Source organism: Ciconia boyciana, chromosome 19, assembly GCF_034638445.1.
Source record: "Ciconia boyciana chromosome 19, ASM3463844v1, whole genome shotgun sequence".
NCBI lineage: Eukaryota > Metazoa > Chordata > Aves > Ciconiiformes > Ciconiidae > Ciconia > Ciconia boyciana.
This window is the reverse complement of record NC_132952.1, coordinates 2,305,837-2,326,372: the sequence shown is the minus strand read 5'-3', so window position 1 is coordinate 2,326,372 and position 20,536 is coordinate 2,305,837. Positions and strand designations below refer to the sequence as shown.

The 20,536-nt window shown below is 42.1% G+C and overlaps 1 protein-coding gene across 1 annotated transcript; it reads right to left on the bottom strand.

Moving 5' to 3' along the window:
* Positions 1–1,491: 1,491 nt before the first annotated feature.
* MICOS10 (mitochondrial contact site and cristae organizing system subunit 10) lies at positions 1,492–17,098 on the bottom strand. Its single transcript, XM_072884279.1, has 4 exons — positions 16,988–17,098; positions 5,498–5,545; positions 4,763–4,872; positions 1,492–1,735 (listed from the first exon to the last, which is right to left on the bottom strand). The coding sequence occupies exons 1-4, from the start codon at positions 17,052–17,054 to the stop codon at positions 1,727–1,729; spliced, it is 234 nt and encodes a 77-aa protein (XP_072740380.1). The 5' UTR covers positions 17,055–17,098; the 3' UTR covers positions 1,492–1,726.
* Positions 17,099–20,536: the final 3,438 nt, after the last annotated feature.

Below are 20,536 nucleotides of genomic sequence, written 5' to 3'. Positions count from 1 at the left end.
GCTAGCATCGCAGCACACACGCACAGAACTCAATAAAAACACTTTCCAAACCACAGAGAAGCTATGGCTCCAAAGTACATAGTTCAAATTAAAAATTGGGGCCAGATAAAATGGTTCAAAATTGGGAAGAAAGAAAGAGATCCTGTTTCCAATAAGCTGTTTTGACCTGACTGGTGAATGCAGTCCGGCAAGGGAGGAGGTAGAAAAACAAGGACATGCTCAAGCAATGGTCCTGGATGGTATCATGCTTTGACAGTCTTTAATGCTGCTCTGGCATTAAAGCTATTTTATTTCACAAGTCCATTGCTCTAGGCAAGCTCTTCAGCTTCTGTTGACTCTGGGCACAGCTCAACATGCTGCTTCAGTGTGCAAGATCCACATGCAAGTGCCCAGGGGGATGTGGGGGTGCAGGACTGCTGCAGCACCCAGACCAAACCTCAGTCCCACTGCTCAGTAAGATAAGGAGTTTCTCAAGCTCTCTGAACTCAGAAGACTGCCCCTCAGTCCATCCCCTTCCTTTTTTGGCATGGTTTAAAAAACAAATATTGCGCAACTTGTTTTCCATTGTGTTTTCCTTTCTGGAGAGGAATTTTTTTGTCACTCTTCCATCTGCCAGTGCTCACCATGCAGCAGAACAGGCTTTCAATAAAGGAAAGCTCCATATCCATCTATACCATTCCCCTTCTGTCTCGGGAGACATCTTGTGCTACATGGACAATATGCAGCAAGCATGGGAGAAAGAAGAGAGGTCCTTGAGAGCCATCTCAACAGCTAGAAAATTGTGCTGAGTAAAAAAGCGGTGAAGACAACCTCTCGAGTCAGGAGAAGAGCAGTAGACAACATGCCAACAAGTAATTACAAGGACTGGGGTAAATGTAAAATAGAAGGGAGTACGTGGACCAGTGACTTGCCAAGGTAATAACGAGTTTTAAATATTTGTGACCCATTCCCAGACACGGAAACCTATATGTTCACCCACAGAAGAGGGGTGAAAAAACAATCAACCTAAAAGGTAAGCTCAGAGCCAGACGGCATGTGCATATGTTTAATTCGCCCACTATCCTGCGAAGTTTCAAACTTGGGTCACTCCATGACTCAAAGCTACAAGAGAGAGCACTGGCTAGCTGCATCAGTCACACAGTTACGATTTGCCCTTTTGGATTGTGCCTCTTCGGAGAGGACAACATTCCAATTTTAAAGGGCAACTGTACAAACAGGACATAGGAGTATTTATATTCCTCTCCAAACACCGGCACAAGCAGCAGGAGTCTAGTGGGTGATTTATGAGGTGGGAATGCTTCTCCGAACTGTATGTTAGATGGGGGTTGCCTTTCAAGAGTGGAGAGGAACATACGGCGGCTGTCTTTTCTGAAGAGCTCTCACAGTGGCTTTTACCCAGGTGGTCACAGCTGCTAGGTACTCAAAAATGAAGTCCTCTCCTTCCATTCTCTCTCTCTCTCTCTCGCTCACATACAAAGTCAACACACCAGAGAAGGCCATTTTTCTTTTATTTATTTCCCAGAAGAGCTCTTCCTTGCACTTTCCAGACACGATACAAAACAAGCAACAGAACTTTGTTTCATGTGCAGCAACAGTTTGTTGGAGTATAAAGAGTTACTGGTGATCGTTACTGAAGAATGTTGGCTTATTCAGGGGCACTTCAGTATTCCTGAGGAATAATCATTGATTTCTCCTTCCTTCCCACTGGGATAGTCTTAGTCATTAGTCACTGTTCCTGTAAAGCAAGAAGGCTTATATTATTAAAAAGCCATTTGGGTTCCTTACATGGAAGGTGCTGCACGATGTAAAGCAAGCCACTTAGCCTTGTAACATTTCCAGAAGGTAGGCTAACATTTTCATCCTTTGCTAGACTGAGGAGTTGAGCATGGAGAAGTTAAGCAGCTATTTTCATACCAGAAGCATGCCATGTTTTCATGCATGTAAGTCTCCATTCTGGTAAAATGGGTACTTCAAAAAAACCCAGCATTATTGTTCAAGTTAACTATTCACAGATTGAATAGAAATCAGATAGAAATCAAAGCCACAAAGGGCAGGAAGAAAGGCTCCAGTTGCCAAACTTCTTGTATTGTTGCACATCAATATAATCCACACTGCAATCAAAGTACAGGGCTGTGGGATTTTGGGTGATAAATAATACAGGCTAAATAACCTGAAAAATATGATACTTTCCATTTTGCAAAGAAACCTTAGGCCACGCAATTCTCAGCCATACCATTTTAAGCCTTGAAATAATTGCTAGATGTTGATTTTAAATTCAGCTGAAGTCACAGTGACATCCACTTGATCAAATTACTTAAAAAGCCCTCAGAATCTTATGACCACAAATTAGAACTTTTCTGCATTTTAAGTAGTCTCTTGGCCTAGATGCATGGCTCTTGCATTGGTGTTAGTGTTTCATGATCAACTTACTAACCCAAAGGATGGGCAGCATGATGATCCACATTTCAGCTAGAACAGCTGCAAAGTTGCTTTGTAATCTCCTGATTATTTGGTATCATGAAGGTCCTCTGTCCTCTCTCATTCTCACTTAAGATTCAGAATTAAGAACTTGATCCTGAAGAATCAAGAATCCAGACTGGATAAAGCCCCGAGTAACCTGGTATGACCTCATAGCTGACCCCGGTTTGAGGTCAGACTAGATGACCTCCTTGAAGTCCTTTCCAACTTGAGTCACCCCGTGATCCTATGAACTTGACAGGTTTGGAAAACTAGAAATAATTTCGTTCAAGCTAATCAGTGTTACATTTCTCTCTCTCTTAATAAAGCTGATTTTCTTGCAGAATCTCACATTTTGACAAGTTAGCATTTGAACAGAAACTCAGTTTGGTAAAGGAAGTCTTATAGAGTTTAGTTACAGCAGTATTTTCTAGGAAAAAAACAGATGAGTGATAATGCAACAGTATTTTCCATGCTCCTAACCAACAGGAATGAAATAATTTTGTTGTAATAACCCTGGAGCCATTATCCATGACATGACATTTTGGAGAGAATTAATGACATTAACCATTAGATGGCTTCATCCGCATCTTCCCTCTCCCAGCATGTTCAGCCTTTTTGTGCCAGAGATAGCTAGTGGAGACAGTGCACTGGAAACTATTTGTATAGTCTTGTGCCATGCAGGCAGCTGCGCTTCTTCTGTGAAGTGTCCTTTCAATTACCTCATGCTTCGAAGGACCACCCTTGCTCCAGAGCACAGATTAGTCCTTAATCCAAACAAAATCCTTTAGTAGGCTGACCTGAAAGTCGGTTTTCTGTTGCCCAACATCCCTAGTAACAAGCATCCTTGAATGACTAATGCTTTCTCAGAACATGTGAACAGGGCATTTACCATTCACATGAAGGCACAGACATGTCATTCCAGTTTCTTTTTGGAGACATAAATTGGAGGAATACCCTCAGGACGGTGTGGGAAGCTAACATGTTTTGATGTTAACAAATCTGGCCAGAAGAGTCATGCACAGACTTTTGATTCTGGGCTGTAGCTGGCAATGTTGTATCAGCTGCATCTAAGTCACAGTTTCTCTATATTGCTATCCAAAATATTTTATTCTGAAGAAGTTGTTCAAGAATCTTGTTATTGTTTCCCTTTCTTTACAGGCAGCTGAAGACAGTATTTGTAAACAGGTATGTCTGGTAGGGCTGCAGAAGGCTGGCAAAAGCTCATCTGCCAGTAAATCTAAGGAGGACCAGACTCAACTTACAGCTCTAGATGTATCAGGAAAAAGCCTAAAAACACCTTCAGGCCTCCTTCATTAGGCAGACGAGTGATACAGGAGCAATTTTGCATTCTGTGTACTTGCCATGAAGAGCTCGTGGCAGAACATTTTACCTCAGTACTTTCTGAAGTGCTAAAATAACTATAAATATGTCCTGATGGATGCCTCTCCACCGATATCAGTGAAAGGCTTTTAGCAGTATATGGCTTTGTGGATCCAAAATATGGATGCACACCCCCTTTTTTTTTTTTTTCCAGATGCCACAGTGATAAATTACCATAAGAACAGCTCCAACTTTTACATGTGAGGAAATAAAGAAAATATTAATGCAGTCAGTTTGTGGACTTAGTGCACTGTAGGCAGTTTGCAAGCGCACAAATTGTTCCTGCTAATTAATCTGGTTTTAAATATTCTATCCTAGCATGGTCAGTGATAATACTGAACTCATTTAAGTTATTCTCTTCAAAACTATTTAAAGTGTACAGTTTCTTCAGACTAATTATTACATTACTATCCAGCCAAACAAGCCACAAAACTTACAAGTGATTAGTGTTTTCCTGTTGCAAAAAAAGAAAAAAAACCATAGAAGATCAAAGATCTACTTCCACAGGCAGATCTACCTAACATGCCTGACATGACTTTCAGTTTCTTCCTAGCTCATCTCTTTCAAAGTCTGAAGACAGAATCTTACCGTTAGGTTAGTTCTTCAGCTTTCTATTCTATTCTATTTTTCTAACATGTATTTTTATGGTTGTGTTTTCAGGTTGTGGGAAAACCTACCTGCAGGATCTGTTAAACTAATCCCATGTATTCAGTCTAGTAAGTTTACTGCTAAACACACCAGACATGAAAAATTTCTAGAGAGCAGGGGAACCACCCCCGCTTCAGCCACACAAGTTTCCTCTTACCTTCTGTGTTCTTTTGGGAAAGGCAGAGGAATATCCATTTAAATGGTGTCTAGATGTACCGTTTAATGCTAACTTATAAACAGTTACCAGTTAATAGTAGCTAGTACTGATACTTACTTTTACAAATTTACCATGGAGAAGATACGGAGACTGGAAGTCATGTTGACAATTGGAATAAGCCATTCCTAACCCCATCCCTGACCCAAAAGCGATAGGCCATGTCTTTCCTGTGGTGGAAGGCAAGCAGAGAGGAAAAGTTAAAGTCAAGAAAAGCTGTTCATTTCACACGACAGTGATAGCATTGTTAAATAAGCACCAAGAAAGAATAAATTACTGGAAGATGCATATTAGGCATTTTCAAGTTCTACAAGTCCTAAAATCGGCTAAAAACCAGACCACTTCAGAAGAACAAGCGTAACAGTGAGTAAGACATCATATTTAGAATTTAATGGAGAGCAATCTCCAAATTCAAGATATTACTGAAAATTATTCTGTTACCAAAGCATAACTGAAAAAGAATTTAGATCAGTTTTAAAACCCTGGCAAGACTGGCATAAACTGATGTCTAGACACATGGCTCCAGTAATTTGGCTCAGGGTTTCCTGCAATTCCAGAATTTGAGCTGAGCACAGTAGGAGCTTAGAGAGATGCCGCGTGTAACAATCTTGTTATACAACAGTTAAAAGTTTAGGTAACTCCATTTCAACTGAAAAGACGTGACCAATAATGAAAGAATTGGTCTAACATGCTGATTAAGTTTTACATGCCTCAAAGATTTCTTGGTTTTAAACTGCACCTATGATAGACAGAAATTAGGAAACCAGGCAGTCAAGATTACTGCAGCATACTCACTTTTGAAGAAGATGACTGAGAAAACAATTCCTAATCCAAATCCAGCACCTGTAAGAAGAAATGCAGTGAGTGAGGACTAAGATAATGCAAAGTAATGGAAAATTATTTAGTTCTTTACAGTAATTCTTTGTTCCAACTCAGGAGTATCAGACTACATCTTACTTCAGCACACCAAACAAAAATCTTCTTAAATAGCAATTCTGAAAAAAATAATTCTTGTTTTCTTAAGTAACTGTAAACAGCTAATTCAGATTAGAATCCCAACATATACAAGAACATTATCAGAAGGATCTGGGAAACAAACCAGACTCTCATCCCAGGGAAAGTTACTGAATTTCTGTCACCATCTACAATGTGGAATTAAGATTCATTTGGCTCATTGTCAGCAAATGAGAAACACTTAAATGAAAACTTATTGTGTCCTTGAGCTTTAGATTTTGCAGATGAATATCTTATTGTATTTCATTTATCTCACTACTTTAACTACTTCAATGTGTGTCCTGAGGGCAGCAAAACTTTGATGCTTTGTGTTACCCTATACCTTGCAAAAGAAAGCTCCAGGCTGCTTATCTTTCACATCCACAACATTCATTATGGAGCATATTTAAACACATTAGGAATGAATGACTTTTCACATCCTTATACTATATATAGAAATAACTGCAGCAGTTGAAAAAAACTGTATCCAAGCACCATTAAAGAACTCGGCTGGCATATTTTAAAGTCATTTTTCCTTTCCTTGGAAGGTGCGCTTATGATTTTTTTTGCAAGAAGTCAGGCAAGTCTGCAAAACTCCTCTCATGACCCAATAAATATAACAGTGAAAAGTTTGAGTTCAGTGGGTAAAGTCTACCTTTAATTATATCCACTAAGGACAAGAATTTTAGATAAGGCGCAGAAGTACAAAAGTTTAAAGAAGGGGAAAAAAAAAAATCAGTCATGCATATGCTCATTAAAAACATACCTAGCAGTTTCAGGTTTATTTTGTAGCAAACACATCCTGTTATGGGTTTTAATTCTCTCCTTTCAATACAAGAAATCTAACATAACAGGTTTTATTAATTAAAATACATACTTTTTTTTTAATATCTCTAAAAGCATGTGATCCTTATTTAAGCTCCTGTTGAATGCATTACTAAGTGGGTTGAGTCCAGAACAACGCCAAAGAATCCTATACCCTCTTGGCGTATAGGAGTACATTGGGTTTTTTTTTTAAGTTTCCTTCTGCTCTTTAAACCTTTTTTCTGCAAAAAGTACACTAATGGTAGCTCTTACTGAGGCACAGATTATTGAAACAATACTTACTGCACTACCTAGTAAATTAAATAAGCACACCACATTTTTCACTGATTCAAAAATCCTCAAATATTAGAGCAGAGATGACCGAACAGATGATCTGAGCAACCCCCCTTATGTTTACTCTCCTGTTAGGACTTCACTCTCCATATTTACTGAGAGCTGGAAATCAGAGTTGCTTTTGAAAACTCTTTTCATTTTACTACAGATTTGCAATTGTGACAGAGGTAACTACTTTACCAGGTCATTACAACTTTGGAGTAGGCTTACAAGACAGGCAACTGCAGGGAAGAACTTTGACCGCCTGCCAAGTGGTCCTGACATAACTCCCCCAGACATTTTAGAAACCGAGCATTTCGCACAAGGTCAGGTTTTCACTCTAATCATTTGCACAGCTAAGGGAAAGTCTCAGTTCCTCAGATGTCTGGTCAGAGCTTCAGGCTTTTTCTGCATTTCAGACAGTACAAGATACACCGCTTGGAGCATCTTGTATAAACAGCTAACTACTCATAGCGTGTCACTGACCAGCATTTATATGCAGACTGGAAGAGACATCATGCATTACTAAGAGCACCATCCGTGCTAATTCCTCCACTCCCCCTCCCCAAGTAGGGCCTTCCTTGTGTACCTTTGCTATAATACAGCTGGTGTTGGCTCTCGCAGAATGTTTATGCTATTAAGGATAATTACTATCTTCAAGAATTCATCCAACGGACAACTGTTTGGCCCTCTGACCTGACTCCCTCTGCCAGTCTTTTCCTACAATACGTAGTTACGCTGCCTCTTTGTTTTGGGCTGTTGTACTGTAGGTCTGAAAAGGACTTTCTGGAGGTAATTACTTTCCTTTCAGACAGCACTAGGCGTTGTTTGAACTGTTCGGTTCAGAAGGACTGTCATGCAGTGAGTGATACTGGTCCTATGCTTCCTGTCCAAGAAAAGATCCCCTCTGCCAATCCAAACAGTTTAGCTAATCAATGAGAAATGATTTACAGGATGACAAATTCTGCATCATCTCGATGCAGAGCCCAGGCAGTTTCTAATGTCACCACATTTTCCATGTTACCAGTCAAACCCACATTATTCTTACCAGAGTGGTGGTAAACTGCTTACTTTCTTGTCTTAAGAAAAGTCTGCACTAAGGAAGCAGCTATAGTTAACACAGTTTCTTTCCATCTGTGTCCAGAAATCTTCATTATCTTTTATTCTCTCCACCTCCTTCAGATGCTCTCTCACGTTACACCCCCCTTTGTAAGGGCTCCACACAGATGCCATCAATGCTGCTTCCTGTTGGCCATGGGGGAAGCTACAGGATATACTTAAAGGTGAAAAATTTATTATTTCTGCCAACTGCAATTCAGCCTAAGCCTAAAACAAACCCTAGGTCTTCCCCCACACTAATACCCAACACCACTGTTAAGCAGATGTGGTCCAGCATGACTGACTTGTTAAGACAGAATGGTCTTTCCTAAGAAAGCTTTTTTCTGAAGTAGTGATAAGCCTGGTTCTAGGGAAGGGATTCTTCTGTTTCATGAAGATGCACAGTGTCAGTTTTAGAAGCTATCACTGCACCCTGTTCCAGCTGGAAGGGCAGTACAGTGGCTGATCAGTTTAAAAAGGTGATCGTAAGATATCTAGGGCCTCGCTTTAAGTAATGAAAATGCTACAAGAGAAGTAAAGGAGGAGATCTGACAGCTAATGGTTTTTTGTTTTCTGTACGAGAAGGCAACTTGAAAAACAAAACCAAAAAAGCACCTTAGCTTCCCTCATCCCAAAGGCAGTTTGGTTCATTCCTTTTCTGACTGAGGAACGGACTACAGTTTATGCTGAAAACTGTTGCTGTTCGCAACACCTGATCAACAAGAAACGCTCAGATCTGCCCCCTCACGTCAGCCAGTGCATATACAGCATTTGCTCTTTTCTACTTGGTTTTAACATTTAAGCATTGGTTTTAACTTAAGACCAGAAGCTTTAGCTACATTTAATTTCTTAGCCCATCTGGTTAAGAACCTATTCCTGTCGATAGTTTGTCACTCATCTTCATTCCACTAGAAAGTATTTGTGGTTATGTGGTCATTTCCTGTGTCTCCAGGACCAAGGGGGAGCTAAACCATCTTGTCTTGGAAGCAAAGTAACGCGTTTCATTTTAATTCTATATAAAGTTACACCAGAGATAAACAATGGCAGAGCTGTTGATGAGTTTTACAGGTTTAAGTTCTCACATGCTCAATTTCCTTTTAAAGAGGCAACATGTTGCTTCAAAGAGCCTCCCACCTGACCAGGGGACACTCAGTCTGCAGCTGTTTCTACTAAAGATCAGCACCTCTAGGCCAGGCTTTAACTTCATAACAATAAAACATGAAAGGTTTGTCTTACAATAAAAACAAACGAACATGGAAAAGCTAAAGGCTTGATCCACGCCGGGCACATTTTCCCTCCTTTTTTTGCATGACAGACTCTTTGGAGGAAAAGGCCACAGGAAAGAGTACAACACATTTTTCACCTCCTCTGACAGTTTAAAATGTTTAACTAGAAAAAGTCTCTTCCACCCTACATCTATCACTTCAGCTTAAACTCATTTACAGTCAGTGTCAACAGGGGACAGGACAGTTCTGTGGACATCTTACTCCCGCTCCCCAGTAAGCGTCCCGGCCGTACAGACCAGCACAGCCACACGGAATTGGTATTAGGCAGAAAGCCCAGTCTCCAAAACTTTTTCATTCTACTTTTTTGGCTCATACACCTTCCAAGAAAAAAAAAAAAAAAACCGTCACAGTACCTCAAATCAATCTAACACACAGAAGAGCACGCGCCGTATACCCAACAGGACATCATAAAAGTGTCTCGGAGAGAAACACAAATCTTCAGGATGGGCTCCTGCCCCATAAGAACATCTGGGAAATGCTTTTTCTATAAATTTAATCAACAGTCCCTCTAACAGCGATACTACACGGTTCTCTCCTAGGCTACCCAAGTAGCTACGGGCTGAAGCAGCTATTGAGACTGCCATACCTAGGTATACTTTTCTTTAATAGCTGGAAACTCAAAATAGAAGGATTAAAATATGCTCGTTGACATCTGGCGAAGGTGTTGCTGTCACTATAGCAGCTGGAAGTTTTTCAATTATGTAATCTGATGACAAAAAGAAAACTATTATTTTCCTCAGCCATTCCTTACACACAAATACAAAACAGAGAGCTTCAGCCTCCTCTCCTTCAGATTCTGTTATTTTACAATTAAAAGAACTAAATGATTGAAATAAAATGGAGAAGGAGCTCCTGGAAGATGGCTTCTTGTTCTAACAAAATAGCAACCACTCTGTACAGACAAGACTCTCTAAAATAGGTCATGGACTTGTCCCAACAGAGAAGATTCCTTCCCAACTAGAAAGAGAGCTTCCGTTAGAATCAAGAAAATCTATTGAGCTCGGTTAGCTTCTCTCTGGGGACAGTGACAGCAACAGCTTCAAGGTCCAACAGCAGATCTCATCCACAGGCCTGATGCAGTGGAAGTTTCAAATGAGCATCAGCTCAGTCCAGTACTAAAATTTGCTTTAGGTGAGGAAATACCCAAGAAAAGTCAAGATCTTTGAAACAAACAAAAAAGGCAAGTAACTCTCAAAACTATATTCTCCCTCCTGTTGTAGGGTGTCCCGTCCTGCCCCCCTCCAATCCCACTTTGACAAGATACATAGATAATTGTTTTGCAAAAATGGGGAGGAGAGCCTTCTTCATACACCAGGGCCTTTACAGGGCAGCACTTAGCACCAGTTAGAAATCAGAGACCGTGAAATCACTTATTTACAGAGAGAATTAATTTTAAGCAGACTCTTAGCAAGGTCTTTCATGGCATGAATCAGATTTTCTTCAAACACCAACTTTGAAGCTTTCATTCTCATCTCCCCCGTTGTGTGGATTGTTTACATAGCAGACAGAAAAACGAGCAAGGACACTAGAAGAAAACATCGTGAAACTATATACCAAGTACTCGAGGAAGAAGCAGGAAAAAAGTGTGTTTTGTTCTCTTCTAGCATTTGACTGTAGTAACACAGAATACTTGGAATGACAGAATATAAATATCCAAATACCATTATAATACAAAAATCCCAACATGCTTGCAGGGGCCGCTTTCACCCTTAAGCACTCCTGCAGTTCAACCGCTGCCCGCAAGCCAACCTTAGATAAACACCAGCACTTTCGCACATGGACACACAGCAGCGGGAAGTATCGCTGTTAGCCCATGATGTCCCATGTAATCACAGTGATAGTCTTGTAGCCAGACCAGAAACTTTTAATCCTCACACTGGTGAATGTACTGGTGAGATGAGAGGGCACACACATTTCCTCCCTCTTTTAAAAGGGGAAGGGGAGAAGAGTGGCAGCTGCTCTTTGAATACACAGCACAACAAAGGATCTCATCAATATTGCATCAAGCTTTTAGACGAAATCAGGGTTGCACTCACTTTAGAAGCACATATATAAGAAATCAGCAAGATACTCATAATATGGGAAATACCCCTGACAGAAAACTCTACCTTGTCTAACTACAATAAAATATTCCACTAATGAAAACAATAGCATTGCTAAAAAGAAGTTTTGCTGGAGTAAACACATCCACACTTAGGGCTTTTGCAAGCCTAACTATGAGGGTTGGCAATCATGCTTCTTCACACCCATCCAACATAGGTTGACCATTACTGACGTCTACTGGCCCAGCTAAGAAATAGAGGCAATTTAGAGCAAGAAGCATTATGGTGGCATCTTGCTAGCAGAAATGCTACGGAAAGAAGCCTGATCCTTCTCAAATCTCTCACTATCAATTTATTATCACCAAGGATGTGCCAGCAGCCCGAAAGGATTTTCCTCAGAGAACTAGATCTGATATAACAAAGAACAAAGACTTGTTCCCACCTACGGCTGCAACATTTCAAGGACCAAGTAAGTGGTTTAGGATATCACTTGGCTAGAGTCCCCTTCCCCTGGACAGTGTCACTATGTGCCACCTCCCAAAGAAGGCACAGCAAGCATCTTACCAATGCACTAATGCAGAGGACAAGGAAGTCAGTGCACTTTGGATTCATTTCCAGCAGAGGAGATCTTACATAGTCTGGGGTTTTAAATGGCTGCACTATCAGACGGATGTCACAGCTCTTCTTTCAGGTTTTCTTGCACACCAGAAATATTGCCAAGAGCAGGCTGGAGCAAGGGTCGAGTGTGGCTTCCCCCCAGCGTCGCTCACAGCTTCAGTTAGCAAGCTGATCAGGCACACCTAGGCAGGGCAGGGTTTCCTGACTAGGTCAGATGGCCAGCCAAGAGGAACAGCAGGACACAACGCAGTTCGGAGAAGAGAGACCTGGATTCCTGAAGATCTTCCTGTCTTTTTCTTCCAAAAGCAGCCCCTTAATTTGTAGACGGTCATTGTACTCAGAACTCTGCTAACAACTTAACTAAATATTGCTGTTAGATTTTTGACTAAAAGCCTATTCTCGGAAGAGCATTTGTCCACCTCTTCCAAATAAAACATTTTTTCGTTGGCTGTATTGTCTCCCTGCACAGCCTAAGCCATAAGCAGTTAATATTTACACTACTTGGTCTGCTACAAGATACAACTAGTAGAATTGGATCTTCTCCCATATGACAAAGGAAAATAACTTGGGGTTACAAACAAGGCTTGCATAACAATGCAGTTGTGTGCTCATATAATATTTGTGTTCTCCAGTATTAAAAAAAAAAATCCCAAGTGAAGAACAAGTCTTTTGACCTGGTAGCAAAGATTGGATGGCCACATTACAATTGCCAAGCAAAAAACCACTTCAAAACAGGAATTTCAGGATTCTTGTATATTTAGAGAAAGTCTAATCCAGTTTTCAGAAAGTATAATCAAGTTTTATCATTATATAGACTAACTTTATCCTATTCATAACCATGTGAAGGGTTATTTAAAAATACTGACATTGCAATCCATACAATGATTCTTTCTGAAATATCCAATCTGTGGAATGACACAAACAATACAATTTCACCCTTGCCATTAACAGAAACCACTATTCAAGCAGGCCGGATGATGCAAGCCAGAAGAAATCATGTAACAGTTGCAGGAGAAATGAAAGTGCCCTTTTCTCTTAAAAAAAACCCTATTAAATGGAAATTAGAAGCATTTTATTTTCAGATGTCAAAACAGAGGATTAGAGGAAAATGAACATTAGTACACTGGGTTATCTGCAAGCTTCCAGGCTGAATTTTGGTCAAACACAGACATACATCAAAATGTGTCTCAAAAAAACCCCAAAACCAAAAAAACCCTCACACAAACAAAAAAACCAAAAAACAACCAAAACTTCAGCACAGCAACTTAACACACAAGCCAAGAAGTAAACAGCTTTCCTAGGATTACCTTTCAGTATCAGGTAAATTACAGTGTTCAACTCATTTAAAACTACAACAGCTTCAAAACAAATTAAGACACACAGGCACACAAATCTCCCTCCCCTTACACACATACTCTTTATTGCCTCCCCGTTCCCTGGAAACAGCATATAATAATAATTTGTCCAAAATTATAGCCTTGCAGAGAAAAAAACCCAACTCTGTCAGTCCTTCATGAGTAATCATCTTTCCAAATAAAGCGGCATGAACTATCAATCAGTTAAACAAACAAGCAAACCCTTTAAACAGGGTTTGAAGCTGGTAGGATGGAAGAAGACTACAATACTATTTACTTCCCTGTCTCTTCTCTGCAGACCTCTATTGATAAAAAGGAAGAAATGGTTGTGAAGGCTGGAGAGGACACAGGAGTTTATAAAGCTTTGCAAGCTGGGAAGAAAAAGAAAGCAGAAGTAGTTTGATTCTCCTTCCCCCTACACGAAACAAGCAGCTTTTCTGATGGGTGAGAAAAATCAGTATCAGGAAGAAAGATGGAACAGAAAGTTAAATTATTTAAATGACTGCATGGGTGGAAAGGCTCGAGAATGGTGCGAAGCCAGAGCCAGCATGATCTGGATCACCCCATCGGAGAAACCGCCTGCTCAGCCAAGAAAGCACAACCCAGCCCACTACACACAAAACACTGTGGTTACAGCTAGATTTAGAAAGGGAAGGGGAACAAAAACACCTAGACCCATCCTCATCATTAGCAAAACAAACAAATGTCAGTCCTAGTAAAAAGGAGGTGAGCACATAAAACTCCATTTAACAATGTTTCGATGGTTTGTGCAGGCATACAGAGGTTTACAGTACTTAACTCTTTGAAATGAAATACTGTCTTAACGACACCGGACAACATATTCTGTTTTGAACTAAGAGGAAAGAGCTTTAATACTAAATTACAAGATGCACCCAGGTAGTGACCAAGGGGTCTAAAACATAATACAGCATTTCAAAAGATCTAACATAAGATAAATACATATTTGGGACATTTTAGTGGCAGGAGATCAAGTTTCTTCCAGGAGCTTGATGTCCAACTAAAACTCCAAACTACAAACAACACAACCAACTACGAATATACTGGTTTACGCAACTGTAGTGGAAAGCCTGACAGACTAATACATGATAGGACAGGCTGCATAGCCCCCAGCTATTATTTAAAACATACTATTGCTAATAAAGTCATCCTGATAGCTGCTACTTCCCTTTCTCACTCTCTTCTGTTTCCCACATCCCTCCAGCCCTCAAATTAATCCACAGGAGTTATCTGTCTCTACAGTTCTCACACACACTGGAAAACTGGAAGTGCAAGGCTTCAGAAATGCAGTGCTTTCCTTTATTTACAGGGTCTGGAATGGGAAAACACAGGGCTAATCACAATGTTTGTTTTCCCCAGCCATTGGCTGGAAAGATCTCTCTTGCAATAGCACTCAGGAAGGATGTAAAGGAACGTACGGGAAGGAAACTGTGGCCACCAAAGGAAAAGTCTGACAAAGTGAGGATTTGGTAAACTTCTATATCCCACGTAACAAGCAACGACATTCTCAAGTAAAAAAAGTTTATTTTCTTTCTTTCTTTCCAGTATAAGAACTCCCCTTGATAGTTTATTAGAAACTCCAGCAAACTTTGCAGCAATATTACAAGAACAATCATCACAACCACGCAGGTTTTTAAAGTCCCTGCAGAGAAAACAATCATTTCCATGGAGATAGTCTGAGAAAGTTTGTTATCAGCACTCAGTTAACAGTTTGCGTAGCTAGGCCACCGACTCACTTCACATTTAAAGGCCATCATCATCTTCAGCCACAAACTACTGGAGTATGAAGCAACTTCTGGGTTGTTCTGGCTTCCAAAGTTCATACCGAGTCATTTGTTGTTAATGCCATGGAGGAGGTTGCCAGCAAAGACAGTTCAGTTACTAAATCAATCGTAAAAGCACACAAAACAGAAAAATGCTAGCACACACGAAGAGAAACACACAGCTGAGGCCATCGCGCTGGGTTTAGTGCTAAGGATAAAATTAAAGAGCTGCAGCCCACATGCCCTTTTTGGGCAACCTAATCAAAAACATGAGTTTTACTGAGACCGCTACTCAATGCCATCATACAGCTAACACTGGGAATCCTTGGTCTAGAGCACTAGCGCGGAAAGTCTACACACATTTTCTTTCTTCTGTTGCCACTTCAGGATGGAAGAAAACACCAAATTAAAACGAAAGGCTTGCTGAAGAGACATGCTGCATCGTAATCACCTCTGTATCCCACTTTTTTCAGCCTCCCGGAAAGGCTTTCCATGTACAGGATTCCTACATGTACAGCTGCAGCATGGAACAAGTTCTTGTTTATAATTTGGCATACTTAATATTTTATGATAAAGCAACCAATGCTATGGAAACATAAACATATCTGGATATGTTTGTCAGACAAACCTGAATTTCATAAGGCAAAACATTGCTCTGCAGCACTTGACACTTTTCAAAGGCCTGTTATAAACAATGGAAGTTTCAGTTTACTTAAAATTATTAAACATCTTTTCTAATGGAAAAGTATTAGGCAACTAAAACCCTGAGTTCCTCATCAGCTTTCAAGCATAAGGCCACTACAGCAACAAGAAATAAACATTCACATTTCTCAGATATTATTTATGGTTCTAAAAGAGCCTTCTGCACCAACACGGAACGCATACGTTTCATCTCAGGTACTTCACTTCTTGCTCTATACATTGCATTTAAAGATTTGCTTTGGTATACACACTCCATAAAGCCAAAACCTCTCTCTAGTCGATTTGCCAGCCTGTCACATGAAGAGCACTGAACTGCGCATACACAATTACGATCACCCATAAAACTCACAGTTCTACGTGAAATGTTATGAATGATTTGTGGCAAATCTGAAGCACTGCAGGCATGCGCATAGTCCTAACTTTAAGGACAAATAAGCACAGAAGAAAATCAACGGAACTGTTCCCCTACTTAAAGAAAAGGCACAACTGTCTGCAGGGTTGGGACACCGGACGGAAAGCTTCTCAATGTCAAACTGCACACACTGTACTAAGTAACACATGCCAAAGCTATCAGCATGTCACGCTGCATATTGCTTTTAATAAACACAGCCCACCTCATACACTGAGTGATGTGAACAGCTCTGCAGAAACAGATTTCGGAAACCAAGCCGTCATCATAGCGAAACTAAAGGCAGGCAAGGTCGTGGCGCTGAAGGACCCGCTTATGCCTGCCCGGGGTCCATTCATTCAGGGCAGGAGGCGTCCCGCTAGGCGCGGAGCTCGGCACAGAGGGAGATTTCCCACGGAAACCTCTCCTCTTCAACGGAGGGAGTAACCAGAGATCAAAACCGACCCTCCGCTACCGGATCGCGGGTAAGACGGGGCCGGGCCTGGGAGAAGAGCCCGGGGCGGCCGTGGGAGCGGGTCCAGCGGGGGTCTGTGCCCGCGGCCAAGGTCACCTTGCCAGGCCCGGGGCCGCCCGGCTCCCTCCCGCCGCGCCGGTCCCCGACCCCCGGGGGCAGCGCTGCCCTGTGCTGAGGGCGGAGCCGCAGGACACCCTGCCGCCCGAGCACAGCGCGGCGAGGCCGCCGCCAACCTAGGCCGGGCCCGGAGCGGCGGGGGGCACAGGGCCTCACAGGGCCCTTCCTCGCCGGGCCCGGCCGCACCGCGAGGCCGGGCGAGCAGCGGCCCTCCCAGCCCCGGGAGCGCCCGGCCGGCCGCCACCGCTCCTCCCCGGGTCCTCCCCCCTCCACCCTACCCTCCCCGCCCTTACCCAGCTTGACGGCGGAGTCCGCCAGACACCGGTCCCACTTCCTGCCCAGCTCGCCCTCCGACGCCATCTTGGCCGTCCCCTCCCACCTCAGGCCGTGCCCTCGCCTCCTCCCCCGCGAAACTCTCGCGAGATCTTCCGGCGCGGACGAGCGGCAGAGCGCCACATCTCGCGAGATTTCCTCCCGGCCCAGCCGCCGTTGTCAAGGTTACCGGCGGGAGGGTGCGATGGCCGCCGCGCTCGACCTTGGGCCCGGCCCAACAGCGCGCTTTTCCCCGTAGGACCCGGCCCACCACAGCCCCGTCCCTTCCTGGGCCCCATCCCTTCCTGGGCCCCATCCCTTCAGCCAGGGCTCCCGCTGTGTCCTTGTGAGGCCTCGCATCCCTGAGCCTAAGGCAGGATCCCTATCCCCTCAGAAGCCCCCTGCTTGAGCCCACCCCTGTCGACCCGCTTCCCTCAAGGCTCTCACCTCATCTTTAGTAAGAGCTGATCTTTGCTGTAGCGTCCCATCTCTCTCACTGCAGGGTTGGGTATATCCAGCTGGACACGCATTCCCATGTAGGTTTTCCCTCGCCAAGGCTTGCAGAGGTGCTGTGTCCTACACAGCTCCTGTACCTTTGCCGGCTGTCCTCAACACCTCTTCAGGGCCTAAAATGAGGTACAGGGGTGCGAAAAAAACAGCTGTTGCCAATCTCTATCGACATCCCAGGGATCACCTCTTTTACTTAAGAGCAACCTGGGCCCCACACCTTCTTGCTTAATTGGGAAGAGCTGAATAGATCAGGAAGAAAAGACTACCATAATCAAGAAGTTATTCCATATAATAGGATGCTAATATTACAGTAAGGAGGTGTGGGAAGGGTTCTCACTGATTTATGGGTCTTTGGCACATCCTGAAGTGTGCTACAGCGTTGTGGAACCAGGAATGTAAGTGTGAATATTTTCAAACTTACTGCAATGAACTGTATATTGCAAATGTGTAGGTTTTCTGGAAGTCATTCTCCAGAAGCCTTGTGAAAAAATACAGAATGTTTTTCAAGCAATAATGTCCCCATTCACACTTGGTAAGGCAATTTTTAGCTGTGATTACTTGTTTTGATTTCTTCAAGTTCTGACAGTTTTCTTTATCAAGTCAGAGAGGAGGAGGCTCTACTGCTTTATAAAACTGGAAGTTTTAAAAAATGTTAATTAAAGACTAAAGCAACAAATAGAAGTAAAAACTCTCTTTGGCAAAAATTTTGCCAATTTTTTTGGCAAAAACTTTCTAAAGTTACTATTGTTTGCGGTCTTTCATTTCTCTTAAAAGTATAACTGGTTTTGATCTGGAGCAATGATGAAAGATTTTTCCTATATTTGGTTTAGTTCAACTCCTTCACGTATCACTAAATAATCACAATTGCCTATTACTTTTACTTAGTTAAAAAATCTAAATAGCTTTTTTAAAACTGTTTTGGAAGGCACTTGGTTAAACTAAGTCCTTGCAGGTTCAAGATGTTTCCCTGGAGAAGGCAGTTCTTGTTCTTCTGTAGAGGGATCTTCCTTTTCTCCTCCTCCCTCTGCAATTTACTCAAATCACTTGGCATTGCTGCATAGTTGGTATCACAAATAGAACCATGCATCAAGCTACTTATAAAAATACCAACAGGATCAAGCAGTTTTTTCCCTGACTGGATAAAGAAGTTTTTTTCTGAAACCACTGACCAGTGGTGTGTCCCAATATGCCAGCTCCACCCTCCCATTTCCAAACAGCTCTGGAAAATATCAGGAGGGGAAAGATACTTGAAGCCTCCAGATAATTCTTTCATTTTTTTTCCCCAAAATTAAATTCCAGAAATCGGTGTTTAAAAACAACCCAGAAATGTGGTCTTCTCTTTGGCAAAAACAAATACCCGGTGCAGGCCAATGTGTAGTCTCACTTCACACTTACTCATTTTCAGACTGTTAGGCTCACTGGAAAGCGCTGTTTCTTCGGGGGTGAAGGAAGCGGTGGTGAGCTGTTGGACTGTAAGGCGGTGCTTCATAAAGGGTTGCGTTGCTGTGTAATGGGTCTCAATGTATTCTGACAGCCTTGCGTCAGGATCCTGGCATGTTAAACCCTTCCTAAGGAGATGGAATAGTTCAGTATAATTGTTTTGAACCTCCAGCTTCCTTCTGAGAAGTCGGTCTGCTTCTTTTAAATCCCGGAGTCACTGAGTGATCAGAGGGGGCTCTGGAAAACGTTATCCATTAAGGATCTAGAGCACATTCTCTGTACCCCTTCCCCACCCCAGGGAAAAATTAAGGCAGGAGGGAATGTGTCCAAAGACAGCCTTTTCTCTCCATTGCTATAGTTACTTGGCAATTAGACCCTCTCAGTGTAATATTGAGTATTTATTATTGTATGACTCCAAGGTGATGTTTAGAACATGCGGTTTTGAAAAACCTTTTTTACATTTTGTAGCCCAGCATGTGCTGTCCCAGTGTTCCTTCCCTCCCTTCTCCCCTCACGCTCTCTTCTCCTGTCTTTCCAGTAAATAAATATATGAAAAAATAGAGGAAGCTGAAATGAAGCCAGAAAGCTTAAAAAAAAAAAAATCCCTGCCTTTCTCTGATGGAAGTCAACTTCTAGTAGGTCCAGACCTTGTATCACCAGTTTTCTTAACTATATACCTAACTTGTGTATTAACCTAGTAAGACTACTCACAGACTAAAAGCTAGGCATTCACTTAAATAAACTGCTAGTTAGTTTTTCAGCAGATGGCTATCAAACAAGCTAGAGGCAGAATTGGGAATCTAAGATGAGTAAGTACCACTATTATTCTTCAAAATCGCTGTTTCCCTGGTGTCTAGTGGAAGAAGCTACGCAGAGGACATGTCCACACACACACGTGGAGGTGAGGAGCTTCTCTGGGGCCACCCTGGCCAGAATTCAAAGCCCCTTTTCAACATAACAGACTTTCTTTTAACTGTTAGCCCTAGCTTTTACACAGTGCAGTGTAGGATGGTTCACCCTCACCCCAATAGTTTTTGCTTTAAAACTTCCAAGCAAGTTTCTTTTAAATCTCGATCCTTCCACAGGATGAGCGTATTGTCTCATCCTGTTTTTTCAAAGAATCCTATAGTATCCCTCCTGTCAGTTCCCCACTGGATACTAATACACTCTTGATCTCCACTTTTCCAAAGAATACACATGTAAGTTGTCCCATAGTTTTAAATAAAATGAATTGCCTCCCACACACACATATTTTTTTTTTTTCTGCCAAGAGTAGCAGTGATCTGCATAGAAAGACAGCAGTGTAGGAGTTATCTGCTTGAAATGGTTGACGCAACCTTAGTAGTGGGCCCCCACTTCGCTGTTTCTACTTCCAGAATGCTGCTTTCACATTACAGAGAGAATCAGACCTGGGCAGGAAACATCAACTCTCGGTCCCCACTCCAGTTTGTTGGGTTTTTTCCCCTCACACATACAAGCTGTGTTCACCAGCAGATACTGATGCTTATTTTTCTCTTTGAAAGCCTTCTTGCTATCTGAGCAACAACAAAAAAAAGTCAAATTCCAAAGTCTGAGGAAAA